Source organism: Tupaia chinensis, unplaced genomic scaffold (assembly GCF_000334495.1).
Source record: "Tupaia chinensis unplaced genomic scaffold, TupChi_1.0 Scaffold138322_1, whole genome shotgun sequence".
NCBI lineage: Eukaryota > Metazoa > Chordata > Mammalia > Scandentia > Tupaiidae > Tupaia > Tupaia belangeri.
The window spans coordinates 2573202-2598293 of NW_006198219.1; the positions used below are offsets into that span (position 1 = coordinate 2573202).

Here is a 25092-nt window from a genome sequence, read left to right on the forward strand (position 1 = left end):
AGGGAAAGAACAGATAATGAATTTGTAGTTTGGTAAGAGAGACAGTGAATACACCTAGATGGTATTGAATATGTGTAGTACTAAGTGTAAGGTGCTATGAAATCACATAAGGGGGACACTAGTCTCGAGGAGCATGATCAGAGAATGCTTTCCAGTTGAAGAGGATAAGCTGGGATATGAATGATATTCAGGTATTAACCAGCTCAGGGGATGAGTCCTGGTTTAGGTTGGTGAAAGTAAATAGACAAAAGAAATAGCATTTCCTAGAAGAAATTAGAGGTGGGAAGACAGAAGGAAGAGGACAGGGAAGTGTTGAGAGAGAGCGGGCCAAATAGTAAATGACCATGCAGCCAGGTTAGAGAATTTGAACTATGATTATTATTATTTGAGAGATTTTTTGCTATAGAGCGCATGTGCTCACCAGAAAGACAGAGAGAGACAGAGAGACAGAAAGTGAGAAATCACTCCCCGGAGGGATGGCCACACCATAATCCTTTCTTCTCCATTCTCCTCTCAGGATCTTGGGCACGCACACACATATGCCCAGTGTGAGTTTAAGCCATCGGGTCCGGGACTCAAACTGCAGTCAACTACATGGGAGTCCAGTGACATAGCCATTACACCAACTGCTGATCCAAAGAATTCGAACTTTTACAAGAGACCTGTGATAACTCCATTAAAGAGAATAATATAATCAGATTTGTATTTCAAAAAGATCATTCTGACAGCAGTGTCAAATGGATTGGAATACTAGGAGCATAATCAGAGACAGAGAAGCCCAGTATGCCAGTTAAGAGTCTATGATGGTGGGAACCAGCAGTTATCGTAATGGCTATGTCACTGGATTCCCCCGTAGTTGACCGCGGTTCGCGTCCTGGACCCAGTGGCTTAGAACTCACGCCGGGCGCGTGCGCGCTCGTGCCCAAGATCCCGAGAGGAGAATGGAGGAGAAGGGACTGCGGCGTGACCATCCCCCCTGGGGGGTGATTTCTCGCTTTCTGTCTCTATGTCTCTGTCTGTCTGGCGAGTGCACGCGCCCTATAGTGAAAAAACTCTCAAAAAAAAAAAAAGATGGTAAGAATTAAGAAAGTAGCATTGAAGTGGAATTCTTTTTAAGGAGATAAAGAAGCAAGTGAGGTTTGGTCAAAGAAGTAGGGGTGACTTAGCAAATTAAGTGTGTAATAGAGCTATTCACCGAGTTACAGCTCTAAGGAAGAATGGTTTGGTTAGGGATAATTATAAGTATACTTTTGTAACATGTTGAATTTGAGAGGTGTTGAACACCCAAATGTGTATGAGAATTTGGAGTTCAGGAGAAAGAAAGGGACCAAAGATACAGATTTGACAGTTGCCGTATATAGATGGTAGCTGAATATGAAAAAGTAAAAAGTTGGATGCCCTAAAAGGATTTGAAAGAAGACCGAATCCTAAGAGGAGCATAGGAAGAGAAGCCCACAAAGGTGACTGAAAGGCAATAGCTAGAGAAGATGGTTGGTATGATAATGTTGGGAGCTGAGGAAAGATAGTGTTTTAAGGATGAGGCTGTCAACTTTGTTATATGTTGCCATGATTTGAAATAAGATGAGAATTGACAAAGTGGTATTAGAATTTAGAAAAATAAAAGTAGTTGGTGACCTCTGCCAGGTAGTATCAGAAATATGGTAATTATACAAGCACTGAGTTAAGGGTGAACACTAGTATAATCACAGTTTCCGTATGAACCTTTCCCTGAAGAAGTAATTTTATTTGTCAGGTTTAGCAGTAAAGCATTTCATTTTTGAGGAGCAGGGGAGCAGTATCAGTAAGAAGGAAATAAATTAATGGAAAATTGGTTTTGAAGACTTTATTATTAGAATAAAAATCTGAATCTTGAAACTTTACCTTATAAAAGGGAAATAAAAATATATTTTATAAGAATAGCTTGGATTTGAAATAACTGGGATTAATCTAAATTCTAACAATTATTAGGGATTTCTTCCTAATAGATAAAAGTATATAGACAGATAAAATATATATAGTTATTGTCTTAATCCATTCTATGTTGCTATAACTGAATACCACAGACTGTACTTTATAAAGGTTTACTTAGCTCACGGTTCTGAAGCCTAGTAAGTTTTATGAGTACGGTGCTAGCATCTGTTAAGTGCCTTTTGCAGCATCATACATCTTGGTAAGAGGGTAAGAGACAGAGCAGGATCCATCTTGCTTTTATGGCAGAGTTACTATGAGATAAAGAACCCACTCCTGTGGATGACATTAATCCACTCATGGGAGCTGAGCACCCATTAATCTATTAATCCACTCCTGAGGGCAGAGGGATTAAGTTTCTAACATGAACTTTTGGAGGGAATATTCAAACCACAGCAGCAGTTATTGACAGAATTTAATGAGACACTGTTTGAAAAATGCTTAACAAAATGCCTGTCAGATATGTATGTGGGTAAAAATGCATGCTATACTGAACACCTTACATGAAACTATATATACTGTCTAGTAGACAGTATATATGTAATTTTTTATAACAGTATATATATTTTTTTTTCTCTTTTTTTGGAGAGGTTTTTGCTATAGGGTGCATGCACTCACCAGAAAGACAGAGAGAGACAGAGAGACAGAAAGCGAGAAATCACCCCCCTGGAGTGATGGCCACGCCACAATCCCTTCTCCTCCATTCTCTTCTTGGGATCCTGGGCATGCACGCACACGTGCCTGGAGTGAATTTAAGCTGCCGGGTCTGGGACTCGAACCATGGTCAACTACATCGGAGTCCAGCAACATAGCCATTATGCTAACTGCTAGTCACCAGGGTACACTTTCTCTTGTGTGTATATTGGTTATCTTTTTTTATATAATGAATTAAAAATTACAAGTTTAAGATTACAGGGACCAGCAGGTGGTGTAGTGGTTAAGGTGTCAGACTCCCACATGGCTGACCACCTTGAGTCCTGGATTTGGTAGCTTAAAAATCACACTGGACACATGTGTGCGTATACCCAAAATCCTGAGAGGAAAATAGAGGAGAAGGGATTGTGGTGTGGCCATCCCCACTGGAGGCGTGATTTCTCACTTTCCCTCTTTCTGTCTCTCTCTGTCTCTTTTCAGTGAGTGCAAGTGCCCTATGGTAAAACCTAAGAAAAAAACTAATAAAAATTGAAAACAACAAATACTTATCACATTATACTGTTTCTGAGGATATGAGAGGCAAAATAATAGCCCTAGAAAGATGTTTATGTCCTATTTTCCAAAGTCTGTGAACATGTTACATTGCATGCTGGTAGAGGTTCTTTTTTTTTTTTTTTTTTGAGAGGTTTTTGCTATAGGGCGTGTGCACTTGCCAGAAAGAGAGAGAGACAGACAGACAGAAAGCGAGAAATCACCCCCCAGGGGGGATGGCCACACCGCAATCCCTTCTCCTCCATTCTCCTTTTGGGATCTTAGGCAGGCACACACACACGCCTGGCATGAATTTAAGCCACTGCCAGGTCTGGGACTCAAACCATGGTCGGATACATGGGAGTCCAGCGACATAGCCATTACGCTAACTGCTGGTCCCATGGTGGTAGAGTTCTTAAAAATCTGATGAAGATTACTTACCTTGAGAAGAGGAGATAATCCTAGATTATCAGGGTGAGCTTAGTCTAATATAGGAGAGTTTAAAAGTAGAGGACTTTTCCCAGCCTACATCACAAGAGTTAAGTCAGAGAGATAAGCTAGAAGGCTGTTCTGAGAGATTCAAAGCCTGAGGTAGAAGCAGAGGGCTATAAGCCAAGAAGTGTGGGTGGTCTCTAGAAGCTGAGTATATCCCCTAGCTGACAGTCAGGAAGGAAACAGGGAAGTCATTCCCAGAACTACATGGAACTGAATTTTGCCAGAAACCTGAATGAATGTGGAAGCAGTCTGTCACCTAGAACCTCCAATAGATAACTCAGGCAGCTGACATTTTGATTTCAGGCTTGTGACACTCAGAGCAGGGAGTCAGTTGAGTCCACTGGACTTCTAACCCCAGAGCTATAAATTGTATTGTTTGCAGTAACTTGTAATTTTTCTGGGCAGCAATAACTAACTAGTAGAAAGGGTTAGGAATCCAGATGCGCTTATCTGGGTATTTCTGACTCGGCCTCTCACGTGGTTGCAGTGAGGCCATCAACCAGGGCTTGACTGTGGCTGTGAAGCATACCCTTTCAAGCTCACTCACATGGTTGTTGATAAGCCTCACCATGAGAGCCTCTCTACATAGGACTGCTTATAGCATGCCTTTGACTTCTTCTGGAGTGAGGGGGATGGGAGAAGGAGAGGGAAACATTGAAAGCATGTGGGTACATGACATGGAAGCCACCGTGTCTTTTATGGTCATCTCTTAGATGATATGTCATTTTGTCATGTCTACTGTATTCTGCTGTTCACACAGATCAACCCTGGCATAAATATCAGTTACGGGACAAAAAACGTCACTACTAGGAATTAGGAGTTATTGGGGAACAATTTTGGATGTGGGCTACCACAGTGTGTGTGTGCCCAAGATGACAAACTGTTGATTCCATATGACCTCACTAACCATACGTCCGCAATGTATGTATAGCCTCTCTAAAACTGGGGTTATTCATTAAAATGGAAATTAGTTTTGTATGTCAGTTTTAGAAATCAACTTAAGCCAGGTTAAGCAAATAAGGTATTTCTTAAGGTTCTAGCACTTAACTATTTTTGAATGTGCTTTATTTAAATTTAATTTTATTATCATAATCTTTTTATATTACATTGAATCACATATATCTTTACAGTATATTACATTTCTTTTTCCATGCATATCTGTCAAGACAAAGATACTACTATCCACATCATCATCATCAAATAGCTTTTCAACATTTTTTTCAGATTATTATTATTATTTATTCTCATTTTTTTAAACAGTCCATCACTATATATCATTTGACTTGTATAAAGAATTTACCCAACATGAAATACTTCTCAGACTTGTCCAGTTGAGAATGCTTACATGTTATCATCAACAGGTAATAAGCCATTTCTATGTCCCACTAATGTCATGCCTCTCTATTTGTTTTCTTGCTATCCTTCTCTATACCATTCCCTTCTCCCCCTGCCCTGTTCCACACTGTCTTCAGCATCCATAACTATTTTCACTGCTTTTATGCCCTCCAATATTTCGATCACTACCATAAAGTGCAGGTAGTTGGTATATATTAAGTGGGTACATACAATATCTTTCTTTCATATCCTGGCTTGCTTCACTTAGCCAGAGATCCTCCATGTTTGACCACTTTCTACCGAATGCCAGGGTCTTGTTTTTCCATATATATTTTTTTTAATTTCTGGCTTAATTTCTTCAGTAGTTAAGAAGTCATTCAGTAGTAGGTTGTTTAGTTTCCATGTGTTTGTATATTTTCTAGGGTGTTTCTTGAAATTAATATTGAATTTAATTCCATCATGGTCAGAGATGCTGGATATAGTTTCTATGCCTTTGAATCCATAAAGGCTTGATTTGTGTCCTATCACATCATTAATCTTTGAAAAGGTTCCATGCTAGGGAAAAAAAACATCGTAGGAAAAGAAAAATGTATATTTTGTGGCCTTAGGGTGGAAAGTTCTATAGATGTCTGTCAAGCCTATTCAGTGTAGAGTATCATTTAGGTTCTGTATCTCTCTATTTTTTGTCTAGAAGATCAGTCTAAAGGAGATAATGGGGTGTTGAGATGCCCAGTAGATATAGTATTGTACCCTGTTCTCCTTTTAGCTCCAGCAGTCTTTCCTTCACATATTTAAGTGCTCCTGAGTTGGGTGCATAGATATTTATAAGCATTATGTCTTTTTGCTGAATTAGCTCATTTACTACTATATAATGCCCTTCTTTGTCTCTTTTATAGTCTTTGTCTTGAAGCCTATTTTGTCTGAAATCAGTATTGCAACTCCAGCCTTTTTTTGATTTCCATTTGCATGGAATATCTTTTCCCAGGCCTTCACTTTTAGTCTATGTATGTCTTTATCTATAAGGTATGTTTCTTGTAGGCAACAGAGAGGATTTCTGTTTTGTTTGTTTGTTTCGTTTTAGTCCATTCAGCCATTCTGTGTCTCTTAATTGGATAATTTAATCAATTAACATTCATTGTTGTTATTGGTATATCCAGACCTGTTTTTCTTATCAGTAAGTGAGTCATTTTTTTGGTTGTTTTTGGTTCTTTTATAACTGTCCATCTGACTTTTTAGTTTTCCTGGTATAACATTCCCTTCAGAACTTCCTGAAGAGCTGGTCTTGAGTTGGTAAATTCTTTTAGATTTGTTTATCCTGAAAGGTTTTGTTTATCTTTCAGATTTTGTTTTGTTTTGTATAGACTACATATGGCATTTTGAGAGAATGTTTTATCTTTTTTTTTTCCCCATAAGAAGGGTAATCTTGCCAGGTATAGTATTCTTAGTTGAAGTTATTTTTTATTTAGTAGTTTGACTGTATTTTCTTATTCTTTCCTTGCCTATATTGTTTCCAATGAGAGGTCTAATGTTTAGCCTGATGGGATGATCTTTGTAAGTTACTTGATATTTCCCTCTTGCCAACTTTAATGTCTTGTTTTTGTCTGTGGTTTTGGCCAATCTGGCTATGATGTGCCTTGGAGAGGATCTTTTTGGGTTGATTCTGTTTGGGGTCCTATGTATTTCTTGGGTATGGATAATTGAATGCCTCTCTAGGTTTAGTAAGTTTTCTTCTAAGATTTTATGAAATAAATTATCAATACCCTTATTATTATTCTTCCTCTTCTGGGATACCAATTATCCAGATGTTGGGGTGCTTGATGGTATCAAGTATTTCTCGTATATTATCCTTATTTTTCTTGGTTGTTTTCTCAATCTTTTTGATACTTTTTTTGAAGTCAGAGGTTTTGTCTTCTACATTTGAGATTCGATCTTCTGTATGATCTAGTCTTCTTTTACTATTTTCGAGAGAGGTTTTAATTTCCTGTATCACATTCTTCATCCCTAGCAATTCTGTTTGATTCTTTTTTAAGGTGTCTATTTCTTCTTTCAGATCATGAAAGGACTTCCTCATCTCCTGGAGCTCTTTGTCTCTTTTCTCTTGCATCTCTATTAGTTTGGTCACTACAAAAATTCTGAATTGCTTATCAGACATGTCTGTTACTATTGTATTGTCTGTGGGTGATGTGGAATTGATGTCTCTCCCCCAAGGGAGACATTGGTTGCTCATATTTCTTGTGTCTTTGTGATTGTTCCTTGTCATCTGGTGATCTATATGATCCTTCCTAAATTATTCACGGTATCTCTGAACGTTCAGAGGTGTGTAGAAATAGAAGATTGGCGGTCTCTCTTCTGCCCTGCCTCCCTGTTGCTCACCATATCCTGCACTGTTGTCACTGGTCCTCAGTGACCCAAAGTCCTCTCTGTTTCTAAAAAAAACAAGTACACCTCCAACTGAGCTGCTGAGCTTCACCTCAGGAGCAAAGTCCCTAGCTTGAACCAGTCTCCGGATGGGGTGGGGAGGGGTGCAAGTTCATCTTAAAGTCTCAAGACACAAACCCAAAGTCCAAAGGTGAGTGGAGTGGGTCCATGAGTCATGGGTCCTGGCCATTAGGGTCTGCAGCCACAGGCAGCCTTGAATGTGCTTTTTTAAGATTAAAGATCTTGAGGTATTTTTAAAAAATTCTGAAAACAGCAGACTATTACTGATTTATCTTGGTTTAGATAATGATTCCTGAATCAGTCAAATTTGGTCACATCATATGAACATAGCTTCTCCCTTTGCAATGATATGGATTGATTAGAAGGGTGGATTAGTGATGCCACTGCTCCAAGGGACACTATTCTCAACATAGTCTATATACATGGCACTTGCAAAATTGTGCAGTGAGCGTTATATGTAGCTGTACACAGTGACCCTGTGTTTATATATTTTGACAGTTTTAGGACGTGTGCCTATAGGTATGAATGTCTCTTTTGTCCATTGTTGAGTTTCATAGCAGTGGTGCCTCACACATCATTCCTCAAATATTTGTTAAATGAATGAATGAGAGAATGATTGATGTGGCAGTGAAACTTACCACAATTTAGATATTTAAATGGTTTCCAACATATACATTCTTTTTAGTTATCATAATACAATATTGTAATATCATTGCTTTTCACCTTATATTGTGATACCAAAAAGGTCCTATTTGCACTAGACTAAAATAAATTAGCTAAAACAATATGTAAAATAGTAGACTAAGTGAAGTTATAATTATTTTCTGGTCAGTTTTTGATTGATTAAGGCAATTTCCCAATTCATCTTTCAATAGCTAAGTCCAAAAGAGAATTAACAGTAAATCCATCTGTAAATAGCAAATAATTTGCTGAAGAAAATGCTTTCAGTTTGTGTAAGCTTACCACAAGTGTAAGAAAGTTTAATAATCGAAAGTATTTTATGGTTCACATATAAACTACCTTAGTTGTATCTTGAGGAATAATATATATTGCCTTTCAATTTAATTTTTGAAACTGTGTGTGGTTTTAGACAAAAATCTTATCTGTTAAGTTTATTAGAGTTTATTTTATTTATTTATCTATTTATTTATTTATTATTTATTTATGAGAGAGATTTTTGCTATAGGACACATGTGCTTGCCAGAGGGACAGAGAAACAGAAAGCGAGAAACCCCTCCCCCCCAAGGGGATAGCCATGCCACAGTCATTTCTCCTCTCAGGATTTCGGGCATGCGTGCACATGCGTCTGGCATAAGTTTTAAGCCACAGAGTCTGAGACTCAAACCACAGTCAACTATGTGAAAGTTCAGCAATATAACCATTATGCCATCTGCTGGTTCATATGTGTTAGTTTTTAACTGCACAACTTATTAGTTTGTTTTCTACTTATCAGTGTCACAGTTATAAGTACTTTTTAGTGTTAAAACTGTCATAAGCCAAAACAAGTACTCTCTGTGACTGGTATTTTCTTTTCTTTTCTTTCTTTTTTTAAAAATTAACCAGAGTGTGCATGTGCTCACTAGAGAGAGAGAGAGAAGAGGAAGAGGAAGAGGAAGAAAGCACCCACATGGGGAATGGTCACATCACAATCCCTTCTCCTCCATTTCTCCCTCCTTTTGAGATTTTGGGCCCTCATGTACACGTGCGTGCCTTGACTGGTTTTTTTTTAGAATTATTGTATTTAGCTTTATTTATTTATTTATTTATTTTAATCTGACCAGAGAGGGACAGAGAGAGAGAGAGAGAGAGAGAGCAAGCAAGCTGCCAGGTCCGGGACTTGAACTGCGGTCGGCCATGTGGGAGTCCAACGCTCTTAACCACCATGTCACCTGCAGGCTCCTTGACTGGTACTTTTTAAAATTGTATTTTCAGTTGTTTAGAAGGCTAATTTTATCCGATTTAATTTAATTTTGATGTGTTCCTTCTGTGGAAATTGCTACTCCAGTATTGTAGGGGAGGCATAACGCTTGTTCTCTAGCATTTATAATATAGAATTTGAATATTTGGTATGGACTAAACTAAAAAGAGTTTTAAGATAGCTTTAATGTGAGTATTCTAAGAGAAAAATTATATTGTGAAGGTTCAAAAGAGACCATATGGTTTGAAAAATCTGTATAAGTTTCTGGAGCTGAAAGAACAGGCATTATTTTGAAAACTAGAGTAGAGTAAGTAGAGAAAACAACATGAGAAAAGTATAGGTATCTATCTGATTTAGTATTTGAACTTGTAGGTTTTATGTCCTGAACTATTTGGCCTGAACTATTTTTATGGCTGATGTTTTATTTTTAATTATTATTGCTAACAGTGATGAAAAAATGGACTTGAATAATTCAAACTTTATAAAAATTAACATGGAAGCCAGCAGATGTTGTGGTGGTTAAGGCACTGGACTCCCACATAGCTAACTGTGGCTTGAGTCCCAAACCTGGCAGGTTGCTTTCTCCCAATCTTGGTGCCTCTCTCTCTCTCTCTCTGGCCAAATTGAAAAAAAAAGAATAATTAATAAAATAAAATAATTTTTCTAAAAATAAAAATAAGCATGGATAATTTAGATTTTTAAAAATACATTTTGTGATTAACTTGCTGCTTTAACATGTAACCAACTAGTTTATTGAGAATTGGATAATTGTAGCATTAGCTAGACTAGAATATAGTGTAGAATATACAGACTTAGGAACTAGCAGTTAGCATAATGGCTATGTCGCTGGACTCCCATGTAGTCGACCGTGGTTCACGTCCCGGACTCGGTGGCTTAAAACTTACGCCGGGCGCGTGTGCGTACGTGCCCAAGATCCCGAGAGGAGAATGGAGGAGAAGGGATTGCGGCGTGACCATCCCCCCTGGGGGGTGATTTCTCACTTTCTGTCTCTCTGTCTCTCTCTGTATGTCTGGCTTGCACACATGCCCTATAGCGAAAACCTCTCCAAAAAAAAAAAAAAGTATATACAGACTTACAGGACCAGAAGGATCAATAGACTAGTTCATTCATCATTCTTATTTTAATGATTAAGAAGATCAGACCAGAATGGTAAATTGATTGCCTTTTTTCTACACATATTTTCACTGAAGGAGTTGGTCCTGTGTAGGGCTTTGTCTTACAACAGTCAGTCCACTAGGATTGTTTGAAGCAGGCCTCTAATTTATTTTTATAAAGGTAACCGAATCTGAATTAATTTGTGCAAAATCTGTAGATGAATCAGTTCAGTGCTATTTCTGCTTTCTGTTCCTGTTGCTAGGGCCTCATTTATATTTTACCTGCAAGATGATACAGAATACTTGAAATATATAATATCAGTTTGACTATAGCAGAGAATTTCTGTTTTTATTAGCAAGCTTGTTTTGTGTCTCTCCTCTATGATAACACTTCAACTAGCTATATCAATCTTGGCCAGAGGTAATTTTTAAAAGGTTTATTTAGATGTCATTAACATATCATATAATTCACTTAAAGAGTACAACTCAATAATTTTTAGTATATTCAGAGAGTTATGATTTTAGCCAAAATCTAATTTTAATACATTCGTGTTACCCTCCCCCTGCATATCCACACCCATTAGCAACCATTCTGTGTTCCCGCTGCCAAACCATGTAACCCAAGGTAGCCAGTATTCTACTTTCTGTCTTCATAGATTCAACTATTCTGGACATTTCCTATAAGTGGAGTACGTGATCTTTTGTGATTGGCTTTTTTCCACTTAGTATATGTTTTCTAGGTTTATCCATGTTGTAGTGTGTGTTGGTACTTCATTCTTTTTTATTGCCAAATGTATGTATTTACAACCTTTTCAAGTACAAATATACTACCTTTTGTTTATCTACTTATTAGTTGATGGACTTTTGGGTTATTTCTGCAAGTATTTTTCTTATTCTGTATGTTGTCTTTTCTAAGGTAATTTTTTTAACTTAAAGGTAATACAATTTGAGAAGTATAACATCCTCTTTTCATGTACCTGCAGCGAAGGAAAACTTTGATATTGCATCTCTTGAAGATATTATAGATTCCTCTCAAGTTTGTAAAGAGATTAGGAAATATGAATTAGGGAACTAGAGAGAGATAGTGCAAGGACAGTGTTTTATTATAGGAGTTTTCAAATTGTGTGCTTAGATTCTGTTCTCTTGCAGGTATTCCTTTCTTCAGCTTTTAATATGTTACATTTGTATTCTCTGAAGCACCTCTATTATAACGTATTGTCAAATGTGCCATCTATCTACCCAAGTGGTCTGTAACCCAAAGTTATCACTTTATTGATGATGAATTTTATGCTGTATTTTTTTCTCTTTCCTATTGACTTCTTTTTCCAAATGAAATTGACTCAAACCTTAGGTGAAACCATACTTCTAGAAGGCTACCCATCACCAGAGACATATGTCAAAGTACAGAGAGAACATGGTTGACATGATGTTGGCCTGTTTAACCTTGAGTGCTGGTATATAATTATTTGAAAGTTTTTTTGTTGTTGGCAGTTTATTTATAGCACATCTAACCTGCTTTTTTCTTTTATGGGAGGCCAGGTGTTTAGTCTTTGAAATTGTGTAAGGTTTTCTTGCCTTTATCACAAAACACATTTTCTTAGTTTATGGATTGTGGTTAGGGGTAGGAAGAAAACTAGTGCATATGGATAGGCTTATCATTTTGAGGAGTATTTTACTTTAAAATTTAACTTATTATACTAAATAGATCTGACTGGTGGAATTTAAAATGTTTTAGTGAAATGAATAACTTTGAGCAGTGGGGAGATTTTTGAGCATTAGTCATTAAAATTTAGCACATATGGTCTTAGTAATTGCCAAAAGAGATACAAGCAATTTGCTGTGAAAATTCTGAAGATAGATAAATTATTTACAGCTTGAGCGATTAGAAAAAGATGTTTTATGTGTTTAATATATGAACTGAGTATTAAAAGATAACATCTTATTGGGATGTTTGGAGATTAGAAAGGTACAAACATTTGGAGTTGGGGGAAATAGTATTCTGTTTTGACTAAAATGTAAGCTCTGTATTACTGGTCAAATATATTGTCTTGAACACACAGTTTTATTACTACTTCATCCTTAAAAGTTCACTGAAATGATATAAATAGGTAAATAGTCATAAATACTCAAGGACAAAGAAAGTATTGATAGGAAGAGATATAGCACATGAGAGAAATTAACAAAATTTGGGAATATGAAAAACAGATGAATGAGAAGTAGTGATTTATTAAGTGTAGAAAGTAGAAACATTATTACCTGCAGAGGGGAAAGCCAGGAAGGAAGCATGTCATCCATGGGATTTTGGCAGGGCTCAGAGGTAAAGGCATCTGTATTCTTTTTTTTTTTTTTTTTTTTTTTTTTTGAGAGGTTTTCGCTGTAGGGCGCATGCGCTCGCCAGACAGAGAGAGACAGAGAGACAGAAAGTGAGAAATCACCCCCCAGGGGGAATGGTCACGCTGCAGTCCCTTCTCCTCCATTCTCCTCTCAGGATCTTGGGCACGCATGCACATGCACCCAGCGTGAGTTTTAAGCCACCAGGTCTGGGACGTGAACCGTGGTCGACTATGTGGGAGTCCAGCGACATAGCCATTACACTAACTGCTGGTTCCCAAGGCATCTGTATTCTTGAAGAAGGGATGAATGATGAGATTATAAAGAGAGTGATGGGTTGAATTTCTTGTAAATTGCCACTTGAAACCTTGAGGAAAGCAGTTTAGTGTTAGTAAACAGGTGTTAACAGTAAACAGTGTTATGTAATATTCTCTTTATTAATATGAAACACTCCCTCAGATCCATTCAGTTGCCAGTCAAAGGTTAACAGGGCAGACCCATGTAAAATTGTGAAATAGATCTTTCTCTAAATCTAGGGAAGATAAAAGAAAATGAAGTAGCATTTGGCAGTTATCCATTCCCTGTGGGTAAAATCCTTTCTCCTCCTTAGTGGCAAAGTGCTCTTGGTTTTTCTTGTTTTACTTATCAGAACCTGTGTTGAGAATGAATATTTGCATCCTATCTAATTGTATAACCTTGTTAAAGAGTACAAGGATTGACCTGAAATGTATATTTTGCTTGTTGTGTATATTCGTGTGTGTGCATATAATTAATAAGGAATACTGTTTTCTTTCCTACTTTTCTGCTTGTTTCCCTCATCTTCCATACTGAGTCTATGCATATAAATACCTGAACTACTTTACTCACAACACTTACTATTATTATTATTTTTAGAAAAGTTTATACTCTAGTGCATGTGCACTTGCCGAAAAGACAGAGACAGATAGACAGAAAGCAAGAAATCATCCCCCCGGGGGATGACCATGCTGCAGTCCCTTCTCCTCCATTCTCTTCTAGGGATCTCGGGCATCCACACACACACACCCAGCAACTCACAGCACTTCTAATATCAAATGTATGGTGTCCTTTCCAACTTTACTTGTCCAATTCTCTGACATCAGAAGAATGATCTGCAATTCAATTCAATTCTGACGTTGTCTACCTAGTGGTAGCAGCAGATCCCACAAAGTAAGGACTCCGTCCCACAAGGCTATTCCCACTTCAGATGCCAGCTGCAAGTCCCAGGTAGTCATGAGTACTTCTGATCAACCAGCTATGGATTTAGGGGGCTCTCACAATTACCCACCAAGTCAATATTCATTAGAACAACTCCAAGTACCTAGACAGTGTTTAACTTACCAGTACTGGTATTAAAAATGATACAACTCAGGAACAGCCAAATGGAAGAGATAAATATATAAGGCAAAGTAGAAGGAACAGAGCTTCCATGTCTGCCCCAGTACATTACCCTCTTAGCACTTTTGATACATTTGCCAACTCTGAAGTTCTCTGAACCCCATTGATTAGGTGGTTTTATAGTTTCCGTTGTATACTATGATTAAGTCATTGGCTCTTGGTGATTAACTCAGTCTTCAGTCCCATGTTCCTCCCCAGATGTTGTGATGGGGTTGGGGGGTTCAATTGTTCTAAGCCTCTAATTATGCCTTGGTTTAGCTGGTGACAAGCTCCCATCTTAAAGCTACTTAGGTCCTCCCATCCTCGGCTCATTTTATTAGAATACTCTCTTATGACTCTTGAGATCCCAAAGGTAAATTTTAGCAGCTATGTGCCAGGAACCTGGGGCAACCCACAAGTTATTTTTTATTATGTCACCATGCTACTCTCAGCTTTTTTTTTTTTTTTTTTTTTCAAGAGGGAGGAGGAACTGAAACCTGCAGTTTACCTTAACTATCTTATGAAGATTTAATTATTTTACTAATTTCTACTTAAGAGTTCAGAATTAAGACCAGAGTTAATTTTTTGATAATTAATTCGTTCAAACAAGTATGTATTGAAGTTCTCCTATGTCCTCAATACTGCTTTAAGCACTAGGAATGCAAAAGCCAAATTTCTATTCTTAAGGCATTTATAATGTTTTAGGAGGCGGCCACAGTGGCGTAATGGTAATGTCACATTCTGCAATGCCAATCCCACATGAAAGGTCCTGGATTCACTACCCAAGGTCTTCCTATACACTTGGGCACGCATATACATCTTTATGATCCAAAATGGCTAGGGGTGGTTCACAGAATAAGGACACTTGTTGAGGTTGCCTGTGTCTGTTTCTGACTTGGAAGAAACAAATAAATTTTAAAAATCAACAAGAAGTGTTTTGTGTAGCAGTTAGACAAGTAAATTCATGCATGGATTAATTGATATGGCGAATACTAAGGGGAATAATTCATTTGGATATATTCAATTCGAGATGCCTTTTAGCTACCCAAGAGAAGATGGCATATGAGTCAATAAATTCATGGGGGAGATAAGATGCAGGCAGGGTCAACAGCATATGGGCGATAATGATCCTAGAAGCTTAGCTCATAGCCAGCAAAAGCATAGACCTGCCTCCTGGGCTCCTTATCTACAGCTTCCTCTCCCCCTTGCAGTTTACCTTCACAAACTTAAATTCTGCTTTCTTCTCCTCCTCCCCCTTTTTTCCTGTCCCATTTAAAAAATATTATTTTGGCACAGAACTTTCTCTTCCTTTTCCCAGTCATTCAGATCAATAAAGCACAACTTATTTTCACCATGAGAGAGAATGCCTCACCATTTTCAATCTGTTACCAGTATGGCGGTTTTCCTAATGTGTAAGAGTTTAGAATGTATTTTTTTCCTGTCCCAATCACTATAAGTTTTCATTTTCTAGAAATCTTGTAGATAAACAAAGAAATAACTTTCTACCTGTGTAGATGACTCCATGGATATTTTAATTTGAAAACCCAGAAAACTCTGGCTTTGGAGCATAAATCATGGAAAGTATGGCTTAAAAAGATTTTTTTAGAAGTTTTTGCTCACCTGTGTGCTCACTGGAGAGAGAGAGACAGAGATAGTGAGAGGGAAAGTAAAAAATCACCTCCCAGGGAGGATGGCCACACCGCAATACCTTCTTCTCCGTTATCCTCTGGGATCTTGGGCATGCACACATACACAATGGAACTGTGGCTTTTGAAGTGAGAGAAAAGTGAGGCATTTATCAATATTAAAAGAAGATACAACATGCCTGGCAGTGGTACAGCAGTAAAACGGGGCATTCCTCAAGGCAGACCCACGAAGGAAAATTTCTGGTTCATATCTGGAGACCTCCCTGAGTATGTCAGGCACGTGTGTGCCTATAATCTACCGTTGGTCAAAGCTGGGGGTTGATTGCAGCATTATAATCTTGTTGGAGTGTGTTCATGTGTACTGTCTCTCTCTCTGTGGCTAGTGGAGAATACCACAAGAAATCTGGGCTTTTTTGAGTATGCTAACTTAATTCCACATAAGAATAATCAATTATGATGACAGTTCAATAGACAGAAAGTATTTAATCCATTCAACATCTTTTTAAAATAAACATTTATTGTTGTAAGAAATAATAGAAGACATCCTTAATTGGATTGTGAATATTTACAGCAAACATGGTACTCGCTATTGTCCTTTTTTTTTTTTCAACTTTACTCTAGAGATTTTATCCAGGTTAGTAGGACAAGGACAAGGAAAAAAAACATTAGTTGAAAAATTGGAAGGAAGGGAACAACTCTATTTGCATATGACATCATGGTCTACTTAGGAAACTCAGAGGGATCTGTAACATTAGATTACCATTTATTAATTATTATATTTATTTAACAATTATAATTATCATTAACAATACTAAATTATCAATAATTAATAATTCATAGAATTTAGCAAATTGATAAATATCAATTTATAAAAATTATGTTTTTCTAAACACTACTTATAAAATTAGAAATATATTTTTTAAAAGGATACATTAAAATAGTAGCAGAAAGTATTATATTTAGAAAAGGGCACTTTAGGTGGTATGGTAGGACTGAAAGCCTATTTGTAGTGAGTTCGAGAGAGAATGGGAGGAAAATAATTATTTATAGAATATTATTTAAAGAATTTTGCTCTAAAGTTCAGCAGAGAATCTCGTAGTAACTGGAGAGGGACATAAAGTTCAAAGGCTTTTTTGTTTTTGTTTTTGTTTTTGTTTTTGTTTTTGTTTAGGTGGAGGAATTGCATCATATTTATATGCTGGTGGGAAAGATTCAGTAAAGAAGAGAAAAATTGATGATGCGAGAGAGAGAACAGCATTCCTAAAAGAATGTTCTTTATGAGGGAGGGAAGGAAAGACCTCAGTGTACAAAATGGAGAGGTTAGCCTAAAGATATGACCATGGGATTGTGTAGCAGAGATTAGGTTGAATACAAGATCATTAGGAGTAAGTTTATTCCCAGGTATCTTATTCTTTTTGATGGTATTGTAAATAATATTTATTTTTTTTTAAAGTTCATTTTATTTATTTTTTTTTATTTCATGAGTGAAGGAAAGAGAGAGAAGAAACAGAGAGGGAGGGAGGGAGGAAGTGGGAATAGCCACCACAAAATCTTCATGCTGCAATCTCACTCTCAGCCCTAGCCAGCCTGGTTCATGAGCACATGCACGCACATCTGGTGTGCACAGGGAGATCTTGGTGCATGAACCTGGGACCATCTCATTTGATCTCAGCATTGCAGAGTGTTGTATCACTGCCGCACTGCTGAAGCTGGCTGGCATTGTTTTCTTATTTTTGTTATTCAGATTTTTCATTACTAGTGTACTGAAATTTATTATACAAAATCAATATATTATGTTGATTTTGTATACTACGACGCTGCTGAATTTATTTTTTGTGAGCGTGTGTGTGTAGAATATGTAGGGTTTCTTACAATTAAGATCTTGTCTTCTGTGAACAAAAACATTTTTCTTCTTCCTTTCAATTTAGATGCCTTTTATTTCTTGCTTAATGTTCTAGCTAAAACTTAACAATACTATGTTGAGTAGAAAAAGTAGTTTTGGTGATAGAATTTATACTGTGAAAGTGATGTAAATCTATTTTTTAAAATTCTGCTTTAGGGTGCATGTACTCACCAGAGAGACAGAGACGGGGGAGTTCTTTTTCTGTACTCCTCTTGGGATTCTGGGCATGCATACATATTTACCTGGCATGTTTTCAACCCACTCAGTCTAGGACTCAAACCATGCAGTTGGCCATGTGGGATCCAGTTGCCTTAACTAACATGCCAACAGCTGACCTGCCAATCTATTTCTTATAGATATGGTAGAGTATATGTACTTTAAAAATATGACTTTAGAAATCCCCATTTTTCCAGACTAGCAGATGAGGTAATGGTTATGTCACTGAACTCCCACATGGCCAACCACAGTTCAAGTCCCAGACCCAGAGACTTAAAACTCATGCCGGGCACATGTTTGTGTGTGCACAAAATCCCAAGAGGAGAATGGAGGAGGAGGGATTGTGGCATGGCCATCCCCCCTCGGGGGTGATTTCTCACTTTCTATCTTAGTCTCTCTGGTGAGCACACATACCCTATAGCAAAAAATCTCTAATAAAAACCCCCAAAATTCCCATTTTTATTTTTAGTCCAAATTACTTAAATAGAAAAGGCTATTTTTATGGAGAAGCAACTTTTCTTACTAGCCAGTTTGATACCTTGTATTAATGGTAATCCTTGGTTAACTGAGATGCTTACACTGAAATTGTTGCCTTTGAGTGTAAATACACTGTACTTCCCTTCTGTGCTATACTCATGTCGTGTTCTTATTTTAGTATTCTAAGATTATGTCCTCAGAAGATTAGGTCATTTGATGTTGCTAATCCCCCCCCCTTTTTTTTTAAAGATCATTTGTTTCTGAATTCCCAAAATGATTCTAGCCTGACATATTTTATCAGCTTGAATTTGATTTTAACCTTTAACACATGTACTAACAAGAGAGAAACAGAACAAGTCACCTGCTAGCCTGGATTGAGCATTTCTTAATAATTACATTTTATCCCATTGGTTGTCTTAGTAACTGTAACTTCTATCATTTTTACTTGTTGCCGTAGGGATTATTAAATCTATCTTCCCTGCATCTAAGAGGAAATTCCTCTTGGTTGTGGTGTATTATTATTTTTATATATTGCAAAATTCTCTTGACTAATATTTTGTTGATACTCTGTGCATCTGTGCTCTTGAGAGAAATTGTTTCGTTTTTTGAGTTTTTTTTGAGAGGTTTTTGCTTTAGGGCATGTGCGCTCACCAGAAAGACAAAGAAAGAGAGAGAGACAGAAAGCAAGAAATCACCCCCTGGGGTAGATGGCCACACTCCGGTCCCTTCTCCTCCAGTCTCCTCTCTGGATCGTAGGCACACATACACATGTGCCCAGTGTGAGTTTTAAGCTGCTGGGTCCAGGAGTCAAACCAGACTTTGACTACGTGGGAGTCCAGTGACATAACCATTAGACCATCTGTGGTCCTGCAACCCTTCTTATTTTCTAATAACACTTTTGAAAAAAGCATTTAGTGTTATTAAATTCCCTCTAACTTTTGCTTTAGATACACCTTTAATTTTCAGTTAAAAAAAAAGAAAAAAATGTTTCCTCTGAGATCCTTCCATATTCATTGATAATTTTAAAATGTATTGTTTAATTTCTAGAATTTGGAACATTTCTTAGCTTAATTCCCTTGTGATCAAAGATCATACTTTGTATGACTTTAGCTCTTTTAAGTTTATAAAGTTTGTTTTATGACTCAGGAAATGGTCTATCTTGGTTAATATTCTATATGTAATTGAACAGAATTTGTACTCTACTTTTGGTGGGAGGAGGATCACTTATAGATGTCAGTTAGATCTCCATGGTTTATGATATTGACCAGCTTTTCTATATCCTTGCTGATATTATCTGATATGTCTAGGGAGAGATATTGACCCTTATTTCTGTCTAGGTACTCACTGGAAAATAGGCACTAAATGAATGACCTGAGATACCTTTCTGTAAGGTAGAAAGAAGATTTTGTAAAAATTCATATTTTTAAATTATAATGTCATACCAACAACTCCGTCATTAAAAAGTTGGTAAAACTGTGCCCTGCAGGATGAAACACAATAGACAGTATTTCTGTTGGCTCTGGACAAATTTTTGTGCTAACTGGGACAGAGTAAGATTTAAGAAAGGAAAACTAATCCTTCGTTAATAGTCAGGTTTTTTCCCTTCCCCTATAGTGAGAGACAGGAAAAAGAAGTAAGTCTTTGATGCTAAATTTCCATGAAACTTTGAAGACAAGAAAGATCAACATGCCCTGAGAAGTGCTTTGGAAATATAAAGATTCAGCCAAAAGGGTTTTCTTAAGCCTGAGGCTATTCTGTGCATAGTTTATGCAGTAATATCAATTAAAAATTGGTTAGAAAAGTACAGATTTTAACTTACATTTGGTTTTTGTAATCTGAACTCTTCAAGATTACCTATCTGTTCTTTAGGTCCTTTTCCCTACCCCTGTCAAAAGTAGGGATTAGCAATAAATGTCCTATTATGAAAATAGCAGCTGCTATGAGGTAGGTTTTTGTATAGTCTATGAAATGTAATGAACTCCTATTATCTTTCCTGATTCATATAATCCTTACTAGTTTGCCAGATAAGGTTTTCGTTTTATTACCAGAGGGTGCCTGTGCTTTCCGGAGAAAGACACAGAGACAGAGAAGGAGAAAGCACTCCCCAAAGTGGGATGTAGTCATGCTATAATCCCTTTTCCTCCTGTTGAGTTTCGGGGAATGCATACACATGCACATAGCACTCTTTTTTTTACCCCCTAAACTGCGTAGGCTGGGCTTTGAACCATAGTCGGCCATGTAGAATCTGGCCACAGAGCTGGCCTTAGAATTTTTATTTTTATTTTTAGAGTCTCAAATGGTTAAGTGATTTTTCTCAGGTTGTAAAATCATGTAGAAGAAAAGGACAGATATTCTTGTTTCTATTGATAGTTAAATGTCTTTTTCTATCATACTCTGCCTCTGAAAAGATATACATGTTTTCTCTAAAACTTCAGCAAGAATTGTCTTTTTTTTTTTAAATTGCCACAGGGCATATGTGCCTGCCAGAGGGACAGAAAGAGAGAGCAAAAGAACAAGCCACCCCTCAGTGAGGTGTGGTCATGTCATAATCCCTTTTCTTCCATTTCTCCATCATGTCAAGATTTTGGGCACACACATGCCTGACATGTTTTTTGTATCACCGAGACTAGGATTTGAACTGTGGTCAGCCATGTAGGATCCAGTTCCCTTCACTATTAGGCTCTGGAGCTGGCCTAAGAATTAGCTTTTACTTGAAAGACATTTTTATTGCTCTTGTACATATTTCAATGAATACATACAGTTTCATCCATTAATTTAAAAGATTATTAGAAAGATTAATAAGCTTTCAAATAATAACTTATGTGTATCTTATATGAAGCTATTTAAAATTCTTTGGTTATTTACCCATCGGAAAATATTATTTTATTTTTCGCTATAGGGAATGTGTACTTGCTGTAGAAACAGAGAGATGAGGGGCAGGAAGTGAGAGGGCACCCCCCAGGGGTGGTGACCATGCCACAATTTCTTTCCTCCATTCTCTTTGGATTTGGGGGCACACATGCACATGCATTCGGTGTTTTTCAAGCCACTGAGTCTAGATCTTGAACCATGTAGTCGGCTATGTGTGATCTAGCCACCTTAACCGCTATTCCACCCAGCTGGCCCTGAAACTATAAATCTTTTATTTGTTTTTGATGATAATACTTTTATCTGTTTCATTTACTATAAATATTTTCTTCATTTAATTAAGAATTTTTTTTGGGGGGGGACCAGCAGTTAGCATAATGGCTATGTTGCTGGACTCCCATGTAGTCTACCGTTGTTCACGTCCAGAACCCGGTGGCTTAAATTCACGCCAGGTGCGTGTGCGCGAGTGCCCAAGATCCCAAGAGGAGAATGGAGGAGAAGGGATTGCGGCGTGGCCATCCCTCCTGGGAGGTGATTTCTCACTTTCTGTCTCTCTGTCTCTCTCTGTCTGTCTGGCGAGCACACGCGCCCTGTAGCAAAAACCTCTCAAAAAAAAAAAAAAACATTAAAAAAAAAGAATTTTTTTTTTACTACTTTTCATTGGAACAAATGAAAAAATTTAGTTATGAAATATTTCTTATAACTCATTAATTTTAATGAAGGGTTAAGAAATGATTTTTCTTTAATAGTCGGAATAAGTATTCTATTAAAATTTCATTTTCTGGGGGGGACTAGCAGTTGGCATAATGGCCATGTCGCTGGACTCCCACATAGTCGACTGTGGTTCAAGTCCCGGACCCGGTGGCTTAAACTCACACTAGGTGCATGTGTGTGTGTGCCCAAGATCCGGAGAGGAGAATGGAGGAGAAGGGATTGTGGCGTGGTCATCCCCCTGGGGGGTGATTTCTCTCTTTCTGTCTCTCTGTCTCTCTCTCTGTATTTCTGGTAAACCCATGCACCCTATAGCAAAAACCTCTGCCAAAAAAAATTCATTTTCATTTTTTTCTATTTAGTTTTATATATAGTGATGTGTTTTCCCTTATAGTAATTTTTTTCTATTTGTCTACACATTTTAAGCCATCTTATGTTCTCTGTATAACTCATCATTTCTGCATGTGTACAGGTCCATGATTTGATCAACAACAAATTTGTAGTTTATTTGAAGAAGTTATATATGCTATTTTGATACGTTTATATTTATTTGACATTTAATTATTTAAATGTGTGTTTTTTTAATAGATTATCTTTCTCAAGGAATAGACCTTTCTGGAATAGAAGTTATAGAAAACGATCTACTTTTTATTGCAAGAGCTCGACTTGAAGTGGAAAATCAAGCTAAGCGCCTACTGGAACAGGGTGTAGAGACTCAGGTAATAAAAATAGAATTTCTTTTTTAATATAAAAAGGTATGTTATAATACAGTTGAACATTTGACTTTGAGTTAAAAATGTATGTCATCATTTTATTTCTGATGAACAGTGTCTGCAATTTAAGAAGGAGAGCAGGGCTACAGAAGTAAAGAGAACAAATATTTAATGTATATTTAATATATCTAATTATAAAATAGACCTAAGCTTTCTAATGCATAATGTATAGAATATGAAATATGCTTTTTTTATAGGCTGTACCTGTCTAGATTAATAGCATACCTGTGGCATATGCCATGCTTTGTCCAAGGGACTGTTACCTATGTGAACCTTTCAACTTTATTGCTATTTCCATTTTATAGGTATGGAAATAGAAAGCTTAAATAAGTTGTTGAAGGTCACATAGCTAGTGAATGATATAGTTTGGATACAAATTTTAATCACTTTCATCCCAGAACCTTGGACCCTTAATCACTATGCCATAATTTAAAATAAATTCAACTTAAGATTTTTCCTGGGCTCAGCAGGTGGTGTGATGATTGAGGTGTTGGACTCCCACATGGCAGACCAGAGTTTGAGTCTCGGACCTGGCAGCTTGCTTTCTCACTTTTTCTCTCTCCCTCTCCCTCTCTCTGTCTCTGGTGAGCACACATGCCCTATAGCAAATTAATAATAATAAAAATAATAATAAAATTAAATAATTATTTTCAAAAATAGTTTTTTCCTAAGGAATCATTTTCCTGATGCCTATTTTTCTGAATTAGAAGAAATGCAAAAGTATTGATGTGTAAGAATATACAAGTTGCAATTAAATCTCATTTAATTAATTATGCATTGTGTTGATAGTTTCTCCCTTTTTATTTGCCCTAAATACAATTATTAATATTTTGGGATTTTTAAATATAGGAATTTCATTTTGTACATTTTAACTGGGCAAAAACAGTGTGATTAATATTCAGTTTTTAAAATACTGTCTGAATCAGAAAAGCACTTATTTGGCTTCTGAATATAAATAGTTTTAATTTTCAAACTATAACAATATCAGTTACTTTTAAAAATACGCTCTTAAAATTGAATATACATAATGAAAAGTGAACAAATCATAAATGTACATAAAGAATAAAGTACTACAGTGTGAACATTTCCATGAAATCAAAACCCAGATGAAGAAATAGCCTGTTACCAGTGATCCTAGAGTCTCTTCACCCTCTTTCATGATTACTACTTTTTTCTCTTTCCCAAATGTATCCATTATCTTAATTCTAACATGAGAGATCAGTTTCATCTACTTTTTCAACTACACTCTATTCTGTGACCTCTCTATGAGGATAACATGTTTATGCTCTTGGCCAGCTGTGGTAGTGCTGGCTGCTACTGCTTGGCCGGTTGAGGCCACAAGGAAGGCCAAGGTCTGATTCCAGGCCCCCCCTAAAATGCTGCACACAGTGGTGCACCTATGGTCCCAGCTACTCTGAAGGCTGAGGCAGAAGGATCATGAGCGTCTGTCCAGTGTGGGTAACACAGTGAGACTGAAGGAGGCGGTCACGTTAATGTGTACCTGTGGTCCTAGCAGTTTTGATAGTGGAGGCAGGAGGATTGTGACAAAGTGACAAAGTGAGACTCTGTCTCAACTACCACACACATACACACCAAATATGCTTGTACTGTTTTTAAAAATTGTGTATGTGTCTACATTAATTAAGAGAAAATACCTTTTTTAGATTCTCAAAAGAGAAGGAAAAACAAATCCTATTAATCAAAATTTCTGTCATGAATTAAGAAAGGACAGTTGCTTTCCTGAGAAGTGACCTCTGGGTTTGACTCTGTAACCTTTTTTCCTATATAAATTATACCTTCTTTGGGGTTTTAGACTGGGAATTGACTTCCTATTACATATTTTCCTCTTCCTTATATGGTTCTTTTTATCTCCAAAATCCATATATTCATCCAGGGCTTAGTACTCTTTTTCTCCGTTCCAAATCCCACAATTTTGGATGTTTCCACACCCATGGAGATGATTATTCTCTTATATTCAGCTCATAGTTGTGTGAACATTTGCCTAAACCTGAATATAGTGCCCTTCTGTTCTGCCTTTAGAATTTTTTTTTCTCACATTATCATCCTTGATTATTGTCATCATCAGGATTTGGTCTATATCTCCAGTGTCTCATTCCTTGACTATAGATTCCTAATGTTTTGTCCTGTCAGTCCTCTTTTCTTATTGTTATTCATAATTCATTTATTCATCTAGAATATCAATCTTTTAACTCATAAACACTATTTTATCATTTACTTACTTACTTAATTATTATTATTATTTTCACATGAGTTTGTCAGAGAAAGGCAGAGAGAAAGAGAGAGAGAGAGAGAGAGA

The 25092-nt window shown here is 36.9% G+C and overlaps 1 protein-coding gene across 1 annotated transcript in view; it reads left to right on the plus strand.

Moving 5' to 3' along the window:
- COG5 (component of oligomeric golgi complex 5) overlaps window positions 1-25092 on the plus strand; it is a 262688-nt gene that overhangs the window by 81400 nt on the left and 156196 nt on the right. Inside the window, 1 exon segment of the mRNA XM_006161165.3 lies at window positions 22591-22721. Within this exon segment, the coding sequence (XP_006161227.1) occupies window positions 22591-22721 (131 nt within the window).